Source organism: Melopsittacus undulatus, chromosome 12 (assembly GCF_012275295.1).
Source record: "Melopsittacus undulatus isolate bMelUnd1 chromosome 12, bMelUnd1.mat.Z, whole genome shotgun sequence".
Lineage (NCBI taxonomy): Eukaryota > Metazoa > Chordata > Aves > Psittaciformes > Psittaculidae > Melopsittacus > Melopsittacus undulatus.
The window spans coordinates 19,275,978-19,295,251 of record NC_047538.1 but is presented as its reverse complement, the minus strand read 5'-3'; the positions used below and the strand labels follow the sequence as shown (position 1 = coordinate 19,295,251).

General features: G+C 49.7%; 1 protein-coding gene across 1 annotated transcript in view; it reads right to left on the bottom strand.

Moving 5' to 3' along the window:
- Positions 1-939: 939 nt before the first annotated feature.
- The window catches only part of CORO1C (coronin 1C), a 42,860-nt gene continuing 24,525 nt past the window's right edge, over positions 940-19,274 (bottom strand). The window contains exons 3-11 of the mRNA XM_034068158.1: positions 17,340-17,462; positions 9,974-10,103; positions 7,926-8,107; positions 7,208-7,327; positions 6,494-6,598; positions 5,401-5,546; positions 4,756-4,813; positions 4,420-4,665; positions 940-3,814 (exon numbers count right to left, since the gene is read on the bottom strand). Coding sequence (XP_033924049.1) covers positions 3,695-3,814; positions 4,420-4,665; positions 4,756-4,813; positions 5,401-5,546; positions 6,494-6,598; positions 7,208-7,327; positions 7,926-8,107; positions 9,974-10,103; positions 17,340-17,462 — 1,230 coding nt within the window. The 3' untranslated portion in view covers positions 940-3,694. The remainder of the gene's footprint in view (positions 3,815-4,419; positions 4,666-4,755; positions 4,814-5,400; positions 5,547-6,493; positions 6,599-7,207; positions 7,328-7,925; positions 8,108-9,973; positions 10,104-17,339; positions 17,463-19,274) is intronic.

Sequence of the window (19,274 nt, the reverse complement as noted above, 5' to 3'; positions counted from 1 at the left end):
CACCCAGAGGTGAGAGAGGGACCCCAACCCTAGGAAACGGCCTCCACATTAAGAGGAAGAGGAGGATGAGGACCTGGCTCAACACCTTTGTGCCGGGGTCCTCCTCCAAGCACCAGGGATGCTGAGGAGCTCTCAGGGGCGGCAGGGACCCGGCTGTGGCTGTGCCATGGGCACGTTGTGCTGCACCGGGTGGAACAGGCGCCCTGACCGCAGGCACCGGGGCTGCGGCTGCAGGAAGGATGCTGCAAGAGCACATCCGCTGCTGTGGGGCCATAAACAACACATGGCCTCCGCCTCCCCCACAGCACTGTGGGCTGGGCTCACCCCATCCCTGTGGATGGCCAAGGGGGGGGAAGAGGATGGAACACACATGGAAAACAGGGATCAGGTCTGTGGGAGCAGCAGCCCTGGGATGGGTGCAGGGTGCGCATGGATGGCCAGGGAGCATCCCATCTCCAGCATTGCTGTCCCATCCCCGGGCAGCTGTGAAACACTGCAGTGCTCCAACCGGGATGGGGACCGAATGATTCCATCCCAGCTGGGGCTGTCTCTGCTGCTGCAGCACTTCTGGGCCCTGGAAGCAGGTTCCAGCTGGGGAAGAGCAGAACCACCCCAGGCCACGCTGGTCCTTGCAGGGCTCACATCACCCCAGGCTTGGCCAAGACCCCCCCCAAGCACATCCACATCCAGGCAACCTCTCGGGTTCACTCCCAGGGAAAGCACCAGCAAATGCTGGTGTGACCACAAGGATGGGCCCTGGATCCTCTGGGACACAGCAGATGAGCAGTGGGGTCCCAGAGGACAGTCCCTGCTCAGCCACAACCCCACACAGGCAGGTTTCTATCACTGCAGTTAAGGGTAGCACCATCATGGGTATGGTTAAACCTTCAGTGTGGTGGGTGCAGGACGCAGGGAGGCAAAGAAACAGCAAAGCAGAGGCAGTTTATAATCAATGACCTTTATCTTTTGAAAATGGAAGCAAAGATTTGGACAGATACTATGGCCGCTCTATAAGAGCGCATCGTTCGGGTACTTCGCTGGTTCTCTTCTGGGATATCACGGCTACAAAAAGCTTCAGGCACTGACTCCGGTTGAGCCTGGGTAGGCATCAGGTCCATGAAATAAAACACAAGCTTAGCAACTAAATCCTCTGCCCTCCTCGGACCATCTCCCTCACATTGGCCTCCTGGGGCACTTCCAGGCTCCAAACACTCATTTGCCTCCAACTGAAAACCACAGAGCATCCCCAGGCACACGGGCCTGGAGCAACAGGAACACATGGACACAGAGCTCAGCATCGGGGGAGCATCATGGGTTTGGTTTCCAAAGGAAGAATTGAAATAAAACTAAAACATACACCTTAAATCTCAGCCATTTACTGCAATACAAAACCAGCACCAAACAGGCAAGTAACCCGGAGAAACTGGATTGGGAATCCAGCATCAGTGGTCATGGATACTCCTCTCCTGTGCTCACCACTTCCAACACAAAACCCACGTGGATGAAGCTTCCATGCAAGCAGAACACATCCTCACATCCCCCTGCAGCTCCGTCACTTGGCCATCCCCACGGTGTGGTTTCACCTCACACACACACACACACAGACATCTCTCCAGCACACAGAATCCTCAACCTGCCAGTTCTGAACATGCAAACACTGGGGAAAACAGGGAATGTGAAGATTTCTAGCTATCCTAATGGAAAACGAGAATCCAAGCCATCACTTCAGCCTGGAGGAAGGGACATGTTCCTCCTGCCCAGCGGCAGCCACCAGGGATGCTGCTCTGCTGTGGTTCCAAGCACACTCCCTGCATGCAGCTCAGGGATGCAGGGAGCTGTTTCAGGGATCAGCCCCTGGCCAGGACAGGCACTGAGGCTCCTCAGCCAACAGTTCTTGGGCACCCCACGGTCTTTGTCCACTTTGGGTTGCCAACACCGCCCCAGCACTGCGGGGAGGGCAGCACCCATCCAGCCCAGTGGGGCTTCCAGAGCACATGGATCCCACTCACACCACAGGGACCTGTCCCCTTGCAGCCACAATTCCTCTTAAGCAGAGCTTGAGGCCTCCAAGGAATCCCATGAGGAGCATATGAGCCTGGTGTGCTCATGGGGTGGCTCCAGCAAGGATCCCAAAGGACCATGTGAGAAAGCAGCTCTCCAGCTGGGATCAAAAGCACCTTTCCCAGTCCCTACTGCTCCACTGACCTGGGAGTGAAGCGCCTGGAGCTCGAGGATGCTCATCTGATCTGGGAGCAAATGGTTTCAGAGAATCACAGATGGGTTGGAAGGGACCTTAAAGCTCCTCCAATGCCAACCCCCTGCCATGGGCAGGGACACCTTCCACTAGAACAGGATGCTCCAAGCCCCATCCAGCCTGGCCCTGAGCACTTCCAGGGATGGATCTCCAGCACAGTGGGGTGCTGAGGCAGGAATGATGGAGAGGAAGGATAAGATTCTTAAACTAAGAGATGCATTTTGTTTCTGGAGACCCATTGTGATAAAGCCACTTGGCTGCTGCTAACGCTGCTTCGGAAGCAGAGCCTCAGTTTCTAACATCAGCACTGAGCAAAGGGCCAGGGAATTGCAAGCTCGTGGCATTCAAAAGCTTCTTAAAGCCGAGCGTTGGTGGTGCAGAAACAAGTATTTACAGCAACACGTGGCTGGAACAGACACCACGGAGAACCTGGAGACCCCCGTGGCTCACCTGAAGCTCTACTCCATGGATGAAGGTAAAAACATCTCCTGCACGAAAGGAACTTCTGCCTCAAAGTAAAAACCTGCCCCTTCTGCACATGGCTGGAGGAATCCCAAACAAGGGGATGCTTTCAAAGGGCAAAGTGATGTTAGTTTGTAAGTTGAGTAAAAGAAGAGGTGTTTTAGGGAGAAACACCTCATTCAGACTGACTTAGAATCATAGAATTGTTAGGGTTGGAAAGGACCTTAAGACCATCCAGTTCCAACTGCCATGGGCAGGGACACCTCCCACTAAACCATGGCACCCACTTCCAATGTGAGCAGTCAGGCAGTGGTGATGGGGACACGGCAGGGAGGCAGGAGAGGCAGCTCCTGGGGGGCCTCAGCAGCAGCCTTGGCCACACTGCAACAGAAACCCATCTGATAGCTCAAAACCTAAGGTTTATACAAAATAGCTTCAGTTTTGTTCTCTGAGCAGTAGAAACACTCAGCACACACACACACATACACACACACACACACATACACACACACACACACACGGAGGCCGTGCTGTCCCTGGGAATTGAAAACACAAATACTGCAAAAGTGGCAAATCAGAAAAATAAAAAGCAAGTTATTTTTTTTTTCCTCTTTTTTTTTGGCAACTTTAAAAAATGGGTAAGAACAATGTGGCATTGGTCCCTACAGCTAGAAAAAGATCTCTGGGCACAACATCGAGAGTCAAGGATGGATTTGTCGTCAAGAACTCAGAACATCTGGGTGGGAAGGAAATAAAACCCTGTCAAAGTAGCACTTTTTGTGGTGGACTCGGTTGACACAGTCACAAAATTCATTAAAACATCAGGAAAAAAGAAAAAGATCTTTCACTAAAAAGCTTGGCTTGAAATCATCGCTCTCGTTGACGTGAATTGAGGAGAACAGGAAAGCTCGTACTGGAATGCTGCAGGCTGCTGCTTGCTCAACTGGGAACTGGAATGTGCCTGGGCTGGCGCCCCGCTCAGTCCGCGATCTTTGCCATCTGCTGCTCCAGCTTGGAAATGCGCTCGTCCTGGTTGGTGATGGTGTCTTTGATGGATTTCAGCTCTTTCAAAATCTCATCCAATTTGGCTTCGTTTTGCTGGAAGAGAAGACAAGATAAGATGTGTGCTTGGGAGGAGAGCGGCTGGGATGTGCTCTGCAGAGGGGAGTCCCAAAGCAAGGGGCTTCTCTGAACTGGGTCCTTTCACTGCCACAGCTGCAATGCTCAGGGCATGGACCAGCAGTCCCAGTGCCAGCAGAGCAACCTTCAAGGACATACTGTGCCCAGACCTGCTCTTTAACAACCTTTAGGGACTGACGGAGGTCACTTCTACATCTCTGTGTATTATGATACCTGTGCTACCTACAGACTTGTACAACTCCTTCTGGGCCTGCCTGGTCTGAGGTTCACTGGTCCCACAGTGGGGTCTTACACACAAGAAGAGGTGCACAGAAGCTCTCCCAGGCAGGTGGGTGGCTGGAACAAGAAGCTAAGCCTTCCCTTGTGCCACAGTCCCCAGTCATCTTCCACTGCTACACCCTGCCTGGAGCACCACAACTCAAGCACCACCTCAACTCCAGGTTACCCTCTGGCACCCAAATCCCAAGGTACTTGATGCCTGAGCTTTCTTATGACTGTTTCTGAGGATGCAGCACCCTGGTATTCACATCTCATGTCCTGAAAAGGTTGTGGACTTTACTCACAGTGTTTGAGGCATCAGCTGCCTTCTTTGGGGCATTTATGAGATCACTTTTCTTGTTTGCGGCAGGCTTGTTGTCCAGTATGTTCTTCTTGACCACCTTTAGATCCCTGTTCTTGCCTGGAATGTACCCATGCTTCAAGGAGATGAGGAGGGGATCGGCATTCTTGCCCTCAAACCACTCCTCAGCTTCCAGAGCTGCCTCTGGCCCGGCTGTATCAGGGTACAGGTCATCCTGGAAGAGGTCCGACTGCAAGCCAGAAGAGATGAATTGGTCAAGTGCTTTGGGGCTGGAGGGCACGAGCTGGCTTCAAACACATAACCAGGAGGCAGTGCTCACCTTTCGAGGAACCGTCATGATGATGGGCTCACATTTCCTCTCGTGAAGCTTGAAGAACCTTTCAGATCAGAAGAGAAGGTGGGACTCAGACATGAGGACAGCCAGTGCTGTGCAAAGGCAGCCTCGGTTGTGCCACTCACATGCAACAATGTAAAGGGAAGACAGAGGAGACCAGAAACGAGCAACCCTAAGGAGTCACAGTGCTAGGACCTGCAGGGTCCTGCAATGGTTGGAGAAAACCACCCAGGACTGGCACCAGTGACTTCAGAGGGTCCCAACCCTGGCCAGGAGGGATGGCAGCACCAGTGATTTACACATATGCACCAGTCAGCCTTCTGCTCACTGCTGGAGCCCTGCTTTGGGGCCAGTGCCACAAACTCCAGCATCCTCAGCCTGGCCACCAGGCACTGCTGCTGCAATATTCACCTATTTCAGATAAGCACAGACTCTGCTCCCTTCTCAGGGGTTCCTGCTCGCATTAATAACCAAAGGAGCATCAAAAGGCTCCGGGGGCAACATCCAGTATGTTCCCTGGCTTGTGCTATCTGGATGCAGAAGCAGGAATTCCCATTTCTGAATGGCTGAACTTGTGATGGAGTGGCTTGCTGAGATATCACCCCTCATCCCGACAGGCTCTCTCCTTACCTGGCAATCTCACACTTGTTCACATCAAGGCCCCTCTTTGGCATGAACCCCATGCCCCTCTGCGGCTCTTTGCTGCTGAAGGTGTTGAGGTAGTGAACATAGGGGGATTCATCCGTGATCTCAAAGTAGCGAATGCTGCTGTCACCCTGCAGGAAACAGAAGAGGGATCATTGCAGAGGGCAGAGGGGCCAGTGCTCCCCATGCCCACAGCCCTCTCCCTGCCAGGGCAGGCACCCATCACTGTCCTCCGACAGCCCTTCCTTCCAGGAACACTAACACACACCAAGGCATAGTTTCCATCTCTATTTATTCAGGCTAAAACTTCCATTGTTTACCAGGAGAATATCACAGAATCACAGGCTATGGGATTCTGCCACGGGCAGGGACCCCTTCCACTGGAGCAGCTGCTCCAAGCCCCTGTGTCCAACCTGCCCTTGAGCACTGCCAGGGATGGGGCAGCCACAGCTTCTCTGGGCACCCTGTGCCAGCGCCTCAGCACCCTCACAGGGAAGAGCTTCTGCCTGAGAGTTCATCTCAGTCTCCCCTCTGGCAGGTTCAAGCCATTCCCCTTGGCCTGTCCCTACAGGCCCTTGTCCAGAGCCCCTCTCCAGCTTTCCTGTCAGCCCCTTTTACACAGTGGAATATCACTGTAAGGTCTCCCCTGAGCCTTTCACTCTCCAGGCTGAACAAACCCAAAATACATCTCTTCTCAGGCTACTCAGAGCAACTCCCACCAGGCAGTGCACTGCTGTGTTCTGCCAGCCATGGGCATCAGAACTACCATAAAGGTGGGTCCACACCAACAAGAGGTGTTTTGCTGACAGTATCTGACTTGTTGCATTAAAAGCAGCTCTACCTAAGTAAATCCATCTCAAAGAAACATCCAGTTACAGACCAGCCCTCCACAGGCTCTCTGATGGTTCTGCACAGTGAGGATCACAGTGATTTCAGAGCAGCCCAATACATCTACAGCCCTGACCGTTGCTGCAGTACCCATTTTTTGGTTCTAGTTTGAGGAACAACTCATAGGCATCAATCATTAACAGGAGTTTCCCTCTAAAGACACCAAGTGATGCCAAAAGCTTCTTTTTACCTTGCCACACAAGTAAATGATGTTGGTATCTGGATCGTAGAACGGCAGCAGGACCCCATTGCTGGTGTCCATCTCATGAAGGGCTATTGGCTCCTCCATGTTTTTCTGGAAATAAAAAATGCCAGATGTTAATGAAGAATGAAAAAGCTGATGTTAACACAGGAACATAGAATCACAGCATCACAGAATGGTAACAGCTCTTTGGAGCTTGTGAACACGCAGCGGTGTCTTCTCCACGCTGAAGGATCTGTGTGTTACACGTGCTGTAAAAGCTCACACAATCCCAAAGGACATTTTAATCATACAATGCAATAAAAACAGGCCCCAAGGAAATTCACAGTGAAGGAGAAGATGTGACATAGTCATGTCAGCCAGCGCCTTGTGCCAGACAGGATTGGTGCTGCCTTGCTCTGCACATGTAACACACAGAATGAAGCAGCATTCACACTCTGCTCCCACACCTCCTCAGGCACCTCAAACACGCAGCTTCAGTGCTGCTCTTGGTGAGGCAGCAACTGGTACATGAGAACTCATTTCCTTTACTGAGTGAACATCCAGCCTAATGCCTTCTGGCATGGGAAGAAGGAGCAGGCAATGGATGGAAGAGGGAATATGCTCAAGTATATGAAGTGTGAATATAGTGAGTGACTGCAGGCGTGGGCTAGAAGCTCAACAGACATTCCAACAGCAAAGGGTAACAGGACAGGAACCTACTGGATTCCAAAGGGCAAGCTGCCGTTCGCTCATGCGGCTGAAGCCAGTTGTGAAGATGTTTCCATCAGCAAGGAAAATGGCTCGCATGGGCCGGGCTCCCTCATGGGTTTTCTCCTTCTCCTGGAAGAGATTGACAGGTTATCAACATCATGTTCATTTACAGCAATGAACAGGAAAGCCCATCCAGTGGTGGCTTTTCTCCTAGCTGCATGGATTCACTGGCAGGACACACTGCTCCTCCACACAGGATGCTAGCCACATGGAGCAACATCCACCTGTCTTTGCCTGATGCTGGAGAGAAGAAACCAGTTACTAAGCTATGCAAGAAGTGGTCATTCCTGGCTTGTTTCAGCTTTGCCTGTCAGGCTCTTGCAAGGCGGAAGGCAGACTTCTTTGCAAGCTACAACACACATGCAGGCTGCTGAATCACTGCTTTGCGTATGTAACTTTGGAACTGTAATTATACAAAAGGATTAGAAGTGGAATTACACTGCTGCAGGTTTTAAAACTGAGCCCTAAAATCCTTGTTCAAACACTAATCCCAGTAAACCCAGACAAATCCTTTGACCATTGCTAGCCCTTCCGTAGTTTTGTCCTCACTTTGACTAAACATGGTGGAGAGATACCAAGCAAGAAGGTTCTTTCTCTACATGCTTCTGCTAACTCTCTGCTGGAGGGAAACCCAAGCTGCACCTTACCAATCCCCATGCAAACTTACAGCAACGATTTCTTGTTTCCTGGGGTCAATAACTCGAACTTTCTTGTCTTTGGAAGCTGTACAGATGAGGCTGCCATTGCGATTCCAGCTCACATTGTAAATCATATCCACATGCATGTCATCCAAGTTTATGAGAGCTTCACCTGTTCCCACATTCCAGATGATGATTGCATTATCACAGCCTAAACCAGAAAGCAACAGCTAAAGTCACAATACTGGTGTATACAGATAAGCCAGCAGCAGGGAACAAGGAATAAACCTGCTGCAGCTCCCAAGCCTCAGGTGGTCTCTTAAACACACTCCATCCACTTTCATGTGCATCGAACTCCAGGCAGCACATCCTCACTCAAATACAGGCTCAGAGAATGGACCAAGAAGCCAGAGCAGGCATCAAACTCCTCTGAAAGTGTCCATCACCTTTTCAGACGAAGGCAGTTTATGCAGGAGGGTTTGGGCACTGCTCCCACAGATGGCCACCTCCTCCATCAACGTGCTGCCTGCCTGCATGGGGAAGGCAGGAGAGGTCCCTGGCAGAGAAGAAGCTGGAGGCGACAGCAGGAGATGCTGGTGGAGCTGAGGGAGGTCTGCGAAAGCCTGTCCTGGCCACCACTACTGCAGGAGTTGTGTGCAAGAGCTCTTAGGTCTTAGCTCCATTGCAGGATGACAGAGCAAGAGATGCCCAGAGCAAAGAGGCAATGTTCTTACAAGTGTGTAGGTGAGGATACTGGCTGGGAGCCAGTCACTGCTCTCTGTAGGTGAGGATACTGGCTGGCAGCCAATCACTGCCTTCTCAGGGCAGAGAGATTTGTGGTACAAAGAGTCAAAGTGGCACAGATGTAAACCAGGCAAGTGACAGCAGGAGAAAGAGCAGAACAAAGAGGAAAACCAAAGTCAGGCAGCAAAGCCAAGGTCAGCAGCTTCACAAGGACTGCAGCCATCAGGAGGGTGGTTTTGTTCAAGAACACAAAGAATAAAGCCTAAGACTGAGATGACAGCAAAATAAAGAGCAGGTCTGGAGGACCAGGTAAGGGAAGCTCAATGTGTGGACTGAACAATTCCTCCTAACGCTCCAGAGGGGTGAAAACATATAACAGGGCAAAAGGTAACAAGCCTCCTGAACTCCCAAAGGGCATGAAAGACATCCAGAACCTGTCTGTTGTCACCAGAATCCTGGAGACTACAAAGACCAGACAGGCTCCCTTCTCTGTTCCTTGGGAGCAAACCTGGACACAAACACCTTGCTGCCTGTGAGTCTGAGCAAGCTACTTAAGAAAAATCACCTCCTTTTGTATGTTCTCACACTGAATTTCACCGCATTAACTGCTACAAGGTCTGCAACTCCAACTGTTTTTGGGGAAAGCAGATCAAAACCAACCTGGTGCCTCAAAAAGCATTTCTATCAACAGGAATCACACAGCTCATCTGACAGCCCAGCTGAAAGGACTGGCTTCCTTTACGGGGTGCCAACCTAAAGGTTACACTATGAGAGCCTCGGATCATGCTAATGGTTAATGACTTCTCTATTTTATTTCCATAATGATGTGACTGTTTCTCAGTGGTCCTTGCACAGACCATATCCATCAAGGAGACAAGTTGGGAAATGCTGCAAAGGAAACCTTGTGGAAGGAATTCTGGGATACCTTGCAGGGATCAGTGGAAAAGGAGGCACAGTTGGGCCTTTTATAGAAGTATGTGGAAACAGGGTGAGAAGAGTGCAGATGTGAACATTTATCAGTGGATGAAACTTGCAGATCAAGTGAAGTCTGGAACAATTTTAATACTGTAATTCATGCCTCCAGCCAATTTCCTGGTTCTTATCCCTGTGAACTGAAGCTAATATAACTGAAGCCAAGATAAGGAGGGGGCTGTGAGCCACGTGTCCCAGTATTCCAGGCACTGCCATTAAGAGTCTTGTGATTCACCATCCCTAAGCAACTTGGAAAGAAGCAAAAGGAGTCAAGAAGCTCTTCCCCAAAATACCCCGTGTGCAAGAAAACCGTGAGGGATGGATGGGATGAGCTGCTCATGGAGTGCATCACACGCCGTACCTGCACTGAGCAGCACATTGCGCGCTGTCGGGTGCCAAGCCACAATGCCGACTCTCTTGGAATGACCTTCTAACACCACCACTGGCTCTGTCAGGGACAGGGTGAGCCCGTTCTCGGGAATCTGCCACACCTGGAAAGGAAAGGAAAGCTGGTTAGCCGAGGGCCAAGCCCTCTGAAGGGTGCTGTACTCATTTGCTTCCTGTGCCCTGCACCAGGCCATGGCAGGAGTCTGAGTTGTCACTTCTCCATACTAACAGGAAGAGAGAATTGGGGAGGGAATTGTTCCCAGCCACCAGTGAAGCTTCAGCTCATCTGTGTGCAACGTCCTTCTTATGCCAGCACATAACCACTGGCTACTTACCCTGCAAACACCCTTATCCCTGTGTCCAGAGATCCATCCATCTCAGATTCCACCTGACAGGGATTCAAACTAATTTGCCTTGCAGCAGCTCAAACTCCATCTGAACAAGCTGCTGTCTGATCAAATCATGCTTGTCCCTCAGGGCATAATAGTGCAGCTACACTGGTGCCTTCTTGTTTATTAGTTTCCTTCTGTCTAGAGCCTCCTTTAACTGGAGAAGAGGACGTTGGTTCTGGCAAAGGTTAAAGCAGCCCAAGTTAGCACTGAAAAAACCACCTTTGACTGTAGCAAAGTGCCTGTTCACTTCCTGCCTCCTCGGTTACACAACCCTTGTGTTGCAAACCTCTCCAGGAAAGTGCCGTCAGGAGGAGGAACAGACCTCCAAGGATTGCAGGCCACTGGAATTCCAGCTGTGGAGTCAGAGCAGGTTCATGCACTGAGGGAGGCGGCTTCTGCAACCGGCCAGCACCAGGGATGGGAGAGACAAAACCCATCACCCCTTGCCCCAGGGCAGGATCAGTCCGACCAGAACTATTCCTGCAATTCAGCACTGGACAATCATCTTTGAACTGAATTTGACCTGCGTGTAGTGCATTAAAAAACTGAAACCCCACTAGTGAGCAGTTATAGCTACCTATAGGTAGGTGGCAGCATCAGAGCACATTTGCTTCGCCTTCCATTGTTTGCTTTATCTGCAGCTAGAGAGCAGGGCTGCCAGACCCTGCCCACGATGCCCAGCCAAGCTGTCAGAGCCGGCAGATGTGAGCAGGAGGATTTCGGAAGTGAGGCAGACAGACATGCATGAGGGTGACATGGATTTCTGTGCTAATCCCGGTTCCTCCCTTCTCACAGGAGTGGCTGCTGCTTAAATAAAACCCACCAGGATGCAAAAATTCCCAGCACATACCAGCTCCCCTCTAAATAACCCTAAACCGATTCCATTTCTCACCAGTGCAGCCCTCAGCACCCTCAGCATCCCAGGAGGAATGACAACGACAGGCACACAGCCTCAGCAGAGAATTCCTCTGCAAGGGTACAATTCCCTCTTTCTCTTCCTGCCTGATGAACAGTGCTAGCAAAAAGATGACACAAACCAAAGCTTTTAACCAGCAATCAGGTTTTAACAACAACTGGGTTGCAGACTGGAGCTGTTCAGCCTGGAGAAGCAGGATGTCATCCTGCTCGCTTGGAATTCAACACCAGCCTTACCAGTGACTGCAGGCACAGCAGGCTGAGGACTGGGCTGAAACACAACCTGCCTTGGGAACTGCAACAAATCATTTCACCTGCCTGTTACACGACAAAACGGGGCTGCAAAGCTGTCAGTTCTTCCAGAGGCAGCTTTCTTCTTGCCAGTCAGGAAATAACAACCTGACAGCAGCAACAGTTTAAAACGTGTCTGCTGACAGAACTTTAATGTCAGTCTGCTAAAACTGGTACCCACACTTGATGCTGTAACTGTATGCAGATCTCTCAGATAAACCACCTCCAAGGCTCAGTATTGTAAGCACTGATGCAATGCTGCAGAACACAGATATCACAGAATCAGAGACTGGTTTGGGTTGGAAGGGACCTTAAAGCTCCTCCAGCCCCAACCCCTGCCACAGGCAGGGACCCCTTCCACTGGAGCAGCTGCTCCAAGCCCCTGTGTCCAACCTGGCCTTGAGCACTGCCAGGGATGGGGCAGCCACAGCTTCTCTGGGCACCCTGTGCCAGCGCCTCAGCACCCTCACAGGGAAGAGCTTCTGCCTGAGAGCTCAGCTCAGTCTCCCCTCGGGCAGGTTCAAGCCATTCCCCTTGGCCTGTCCCTACAGGCCCTTGTCCAAAGCCCCTCTCCAGGTATTACCTAAACTAGTAAGAAAGCTGGAAAGAGAACAGGAGAGCTGGGAGTTGCCTGCAAAAAAGGCAACACAGGAGAGGCAGGGCTCCAATCTGAGGTACAGGAGGTGCCCAGCACAGCATTAGGTGACAAGAGAGCAGGGGCAGAAGATGTTCCATATGAACAGTTCTGGTCTGATCCCTTTACCTGGCAGCAGATGCTGGGGCAGAGCTGACATGGGGATAGGATACAGAAAAAAACCACTAAACCCACTTCTTCATCAGGTGAAAAGGCCACAACAGCTGAGACTGACCCACGCAGGCTGATGTTACACTGAAGATTAAGCAAGGAGCCAGACATCTGGTTACTCCAGGGTCTTGAGGAGCTCTTAAAAATAGCATGCCTTGATGAACACAGCTTTCTCTTCCCCCAGGAGAAATGGTGTGATCAAGTGGCCTGCCCCAACTCAGCCTTGCTCTCTTTCTGGGGGGTGCTTTGTAAACTGGATTTACCCACAAAAAGACCCAGGAGCACACTTGGGCCACATGTGTCTTGCACACAAGTCACACAGGGTCAGAGCAGCTTCTATACCTGCAGCTGCAGCCAACCTTCCTCCCAGACAAGAGGCAGCCAGAGCAAAGGGACCAGAGATTCCCATTTCTGTTTTGCACTGTCACAGCTGGGAATGATGCTGGGATCCTTCTGTGCAAGTGGAGCTTCATAGCAAAGCAACTTGTGTGCCAGAAAACTCCAGGGCCAAGTTTAAAGGTGAGCCAGCGAGTGCAGGGCTTGGATAGGAGGCAAATTAACAAAGAAAAGGATGTTTTAAAAGCCCCTGGAGGACACACAGATAGTTTTTCTAAGGGAAAGCCCCTGTAGTTCACAGCAGCTGCAGGCCAGTGTAATCCTCTGCAGATTACACCAACTATTGACCTAATAATCCTGCCTGGTATTGCAAGAAAACCCCAAAAGCCAGGAGTGTGAAAGGTCAGGGAAGGCTCCCAAGTGGCCTGGCCCACTCATTCCTGTACAGGGTGGGAGCCTGGCTTCAGTGTGGGATGAAACTGGGTTCAGAGGGCAAATGGAGGAGCGTTCCCTTTGGATGCAGAACCTGGCCTGTGAAGGTGAGAACACAGGATGAATACACAAAGGAAACCTTAAAACACTGCAAGATGAATGGGACATCAGCAGCAGTGGGGTTTGGGGAGGTTGTTGTTTTGTTAACGTGGTTGGTCTGTTTGTGATGGAGGAAGTGAAGTCACGCCATGGTGCTTGCAGAGGCTGGGGCTCAGAGGAAGAGCTGCAGGGAAAGGTCTAGCACAAACAGCATGTGAGAGAGAAAACACAGCCAAGTTTTGCTGCACTATTTTGTAGCCTTTAAAGAGAACCAAAACCTGTCCCTTCTGGCTCTACATCAGCCTGCACAGCACATTAAGTCAGTCTCCAGAAACAATATCAATCCTATATTCACATTATCTAAGGAAACAAAGGAGGCTTTGCCCTGGGGTTTATCTCTATCCCTGCTCTTGTATAGCTGCAGGAAAGGCACTTTGTGCATCCACTTTCTGTAGCTGTAAGACCTTCGAGCTGGTCCTGGTACCACCTCTGAACTCTGCTGCCAGGTCAGTGTCCCAGGTTAAGGACAAGAACAAGGGCTCTGGGTTAAGCTTTAAAACAACTTGCTCAACCAAATGAGCTCTTCTCTGGCCAGTACATGCAAACTCTGAGTATCCACCTTGTGATGAAGCCAATTTTCCATATCTGGGAACAGCCCTTCTGATACTATCTAGAAGCCTTTATGGAATCAGACATTTTCCAGCTGAATTAAGAAACCTGCAGTACATTACAGGCATTCAGCAGAATATCAAGCATTACTATTTAAGTAATTCCTTATTTGCTGGCACAAGAAAACAAGCCTTCAAAGAGAACACCAGAAGAGGCCGCAGAAGGTATCTGCATGCCACAGTGTCTTAAAGGAAGTCTGTCTGAGAGCAATTCAGGCAGGGGAGATGGGGACTCTCCATCCTGCTCTTATGCAGATGAGAGAAATTCAACAAGAAACCAGTGAATGGGACAGAGGCTGCTGCTGCTCCCACCATCACATCACTTGTCTGATGAGGGCTCTTGTGTTACACTGGACATGACATGGGCAATGGTCTGGTCTGAGAACAAGGCATGAAGAGGAAATACCTGAACACTTGGAGACTACGAGGATTTCATTATCTCTCAAACCACTTCAGGTGAGTTGTATTTGCCAACTCAAAAGGAATCTGTTGGCTTCACATTCCAACTGGCAAGGGCAGGAGAGGCCAAAGTGTGTCCCGAGGAACACCCAGGATAAAGGAAGAGCATTTGTCCCTCCACGAGCCTACGCTCCAGCAGAGAAAGCAGGTGGTGATTTGAAGAGCTCCATTCTACTTGTTCCTCTGCTGGGATCTGACAGTGATGTTCTTACACCCACCAGCACCACGACTTCCACATAGGTGGTCCTGCAAGGCTGGGCTGTCCTAAGCACTGACCCCACCATCTTTTTCTTCTCTGCCTCCAAAAGATTCATGAATGCATCAGATGTGACAGCGGAAGCACCACCTGAAACCATCAGATCACACTGATCAAGAGCCTTTCATTAGATTCATCTTGATGCAGCTGCAAACAGTTAAACCTCTGAAGCTGTCCAAGCTACAAAGCTAAGCAGCAGCAAAAAAAAAGATGCCTTGATGCCTTCTTTACTGCAACCCCCAGTCTCATGATCTCAGATACCTGTTCAAGGTTTATCTGCAGCTCAGAGGGTATTTCCACCTTCCACGAATCTGAGGTTTTATCAACATGAAAATGCTTCCAGCTTTTGAAAGGGCCAGGTTAAGCTTCCTTGTGCAACAGATAGTTCAAACTTATGGCTGCAGGGAATCAGCCCTCTTGACCTCAGAGACACTGGTTAGATAGCATCTCAAGGCCAACCTCTCCCTCAGTACATGTCTAGCTGATGCTGCCGAGATCTATTGTGGCAGAGGGTAAGATCCTAAATCCTCAAGTAACCAAGGCACAGATGGTCTTTAAAAACATAAGGTTTTTTCTCTCTTTAAGGCAGCTGCCACCTCTGCAGAAAGCCCCATGATCTCCTCTACCACACTGCGTTTTCTCATTTCACATTGGCTGATGAAGAGTTCAGAGCTGACGAACAACCACATATCCTTTAGAGTAAGATGAGTTTATTCAGTGACAAGCTGTCCAGGAAGCAGGACTCCAAAACCTTTATTGAAGACTAACAAAGAAAACAGGATGCTGAATTACCCGTGCCAGGACAGAAAAGCAATTAAGAATGGGAAGGCTCATTAGCTCATCCAGTTTTGCTTCCAAATAGTCCAGGCCAGGGCTGGTCTTTGCACACTCTAGCTGTGTACAGCCTAGTTAACAACTGTCCCAAATGATTTGGGATACATCATTTCCCATCAGAAGTTATGCAATACTTAAGGGGAGACTCAGCTTCAGTCTTCAGACCTCTCTGCTTCCATCACTACTGCTGGCACTCACCTTCACTGCACTTTAAACCTCCAGCTAACATGCACCTAAGATCATCCAAATCCTAAGCTGCACATGCTTGTTCTTTCTAACACTGCGAGGATTCACTCATTTCACCTTCCCAGCTGCTTGCTCCCTTCCACCACTCATGAGAGCCACACCACCAGGTACCCCACACTAACACCAGTGTGCAGACTCGCAGTCAGCTATACCACAGTGTCTGTCCACATGCCTGTTGCCTCCAGCGATGGAGGGAAGCTCACCCCCTGCCTCAGTGTGTGGAGATAAGCAGCAGCCATAGAGCAGACAACCCCCCATGACCCCACAGAGCTTGTCTGAGCAGTGCAGGCTCCCATTCTTGCAGACAGTTTGTGTCTACATTAGGAGCAGTTTGTAACTCAACGCTGTTGGTTCTTCTACACAATTCAGTCCCTCTGGAGCCTCACAACATACTTCTCATTGCACTTGGATTAGAGACTTATTTTGCCTCCGAGGCGGCAGCCATGGAACTCAGCTTTGCCTGAGCTCCTGTTGATGCTCATGTTTCAGAAACCATTCCTTCTGGATCCTGGTTTCTGGAGGAATATTCCTGCATCCTTCAAAGCCGAGTTCTAGCCCAGTAGTGACCATTACAATCATAGAAGTTTGTTGTTTTGTTTAATATTAAATATAGTACATTTTGTTAACATGCTTCAGCTTCCAAGACTAAGAGATCACAGGCAAGAGCTGTCCCAGGATAAGCCTCTTGGGATGAATCCCCTCCCAAACATTCTAACGACGAACAGAAGCAAAGGAATTTATCTGACATGATCTATAATAAGATTCCAATATAACGTTCAGCCTACAGCATTTCTAAATATGGCCAAAGATCACTGAAGTTATTTGGCATTATTTCATCTCACAAGGATTTTCTTTCACTTATTCTGTTGTGTTTGCGTGCACAGGATTCCACATCCATCCTGGAGCAAGGTCGTCTTATTTTCCAGTGGGCCCTGAGGTACAACAGGTCTCAGGCCCAAGGCTGGCAGGTGCAGGAGTTTCATTGCTTATTTATTAAAAAAGCTCTTTTCATATCTATTTACAACCTATAGATGCAGGAAAAACTTAGAGCATCACCCTTAAATCAAGAGCTGAAGCGATTCTGAAACCCAACGGCCTTGCTCCTCTTTGATCCCCACCTCTTCCCAACACCCAACACAGCATCCATTAGGATATTTGAGGTAAGGAACCACCTCTGTATTCTGCAAAGCACTACAGATCAAGACACCCCACCACTGATGGGCATTCTTTCTTCTGCTTTCTATTCCTAAACACCAGACAAATCCCCAGCTATCTCAGTGCTAAAGAGATTCATCTCCTAAGTGAGGTCGCACCTTCTCAAACAGTAAGTGAGAAGAAAACATCACTTGTGAGTCCAAACTCTGCTGTTACACAGGTAATAAAGCTCACTCTGCTTCTTTACTCCACCTTTAGCTATGTCCTGCAGCCAAGACAGCATCATTTCTTAAGCCAAGATAAAACATGCACAATGCCCATGACCACTCTCACATCAGCAAGGACTCTGCCCTCAGCAGCAGAACAGGAGATGTCTTCAGAAACACAAGTGTCCTTTGCAGCAGCAGTTTTAGCACAAAACAAACCTCACAAGACCAATTCAATACTCTTACCATGACAGTGCAGTCCTCAGAGCCGCTGGCGATGACCTGGTCATTATGAGGACACCAGTCGATGTCCAGCACCGGTCCTGTGTGGCCACACACTGTGGGGTAGGACTTGTCAATTCTGCCTGTCTGGAAGGGGGAAACAAGAAAAAGAGCTGTAATATACAGACAGCACAAACCACATCCCAGAGTGGAGGGAGATGCTTCTGAATTGTCCATTAACTCTTTCAGTGTTCAGAACTTCATGAAGATTTAATCATCTCATGGATCGATAGAGGAAACAAACCATCAATGCTCTTCTGCAGCACCAGCCAGCTGGAGACTCCTGATGGTGCAAGAAAAGGGTTCAGGGGTCAGCACAGGAGGGCTTTGCTGCCCATATCACAGCATTTGAGCTGACTCCATCCCCTCTGTCCATGTCCAGTGTCTTGGGAAGGTTTTAGGACAGTTTTGCAGAGTAAACCCACTGTTTTCAGGAATCAATACTGCTCACAGACTGCCACAGCCCCCCAGCCCTCATCCCTACCTGCCCCTCTATGGCCAGAGGACCAAGGTGACCAGCATGCTGCCAGCACCAAGCTCATTACACAGATGAGCTTTGCAAGAGCACAAGCCAGTGAGGTGCTCCCATCTGGGCTGAGACAGGTCTGATGATGCCAACACAGTTGTTGCAAAGACACCAACTCTGCCAACTGAGTCTGTGTTTTACTGACGGAACCCCTTGATATCCTGAAGCATGTCCCCCCCAAACTGCTGATGCACAGAATACCCCAGCTTCCTCTGGGAATAAGTCACTGCAGCTAACCATTGCTATTTCTCTTGGTCAACTTGTGTGCACGTGAGAAGCAGTTCCAGAATATGGGTCCTATTCCAGGGGGGTTTATTTCCAGGGAATGCTGTGATGGCCTTTTCATGAGCGATGGGAGAGGAGAGACAGGAGGGAGAGGTCTGGGCTGGGGTCATCTTCTTTCATGTGTAAACATGCAGAAGAAATAGCTGGCATTTCACTTGTGCCATTCCTTGTCAACATTCCCCAACCTTTGAGGTGACATCTCTTAATACATGCCTCCTCCCCATCTCCATGAGGAAGGCTGCTCCTATTCAACACTGCCTCATGTACAAAGGACCAGAATAATGCTGGCTATTGGCTGTTGAAGACCACTGACCTGAAGACCTCTACTAGCAACAAAACAAAACACAGAGCCGAAGTTACAGCAACCAAACGATCCATGCTTCCTAAATGGCCAAATTTAGGTTTCAAGACGAGATTGCCTCAGTGATTTAATGCTTCTGGAATCATTCGAAGCGAGTGGTGCAGATGAAAACCCATGAGCCAGACATACCAAAATTAAAGCCTGTGTAATCCCTGTTGGATGTCATAACGTGAAATAGGATTTGAAAATTAACACCTCCAACTGCCATGTAGAGTCCTTCCATCTTCATTGATTGAATGAAGAGGAAACCATGCAGAGCATATGCTAATGGATGCATTTCAGCAATCACTTCACAGGACAAACACAAATACAGACCTAAAGCAAGAGTAAAAATACAACTAATGCTACATGATGTCAGTGACTACCTGCTCCTGGTTTCAGGCAGGGCTCAGTAATCCTCTATGAGGAGCCTATGGTAATTATTTGCAGGCAGCACGAGTGCTTGTCAGTTTAGTTTAGAGTTTTTACAGGAATTTATTACTGCAGGGATGAAAGGGGAAAAAAAACCCGATCAATTTGAACAAATTAAAGCGCAAACTTCACCTTTCAGTTCTGATCAGGATGAACCTGAGCAGCAGCAGCAGCAGCCAACTGGCTGTGACAGGCAGCTGACCGCAGGGACCAGGCAACCCACCGCCTGCTTTTGATCACCCACAGCTCACTCTGCCAGCAGCTATCTTGTACTTCCATTAGCTCATTGAACTGCAGTGCTCCCAGGGCAGCGAGG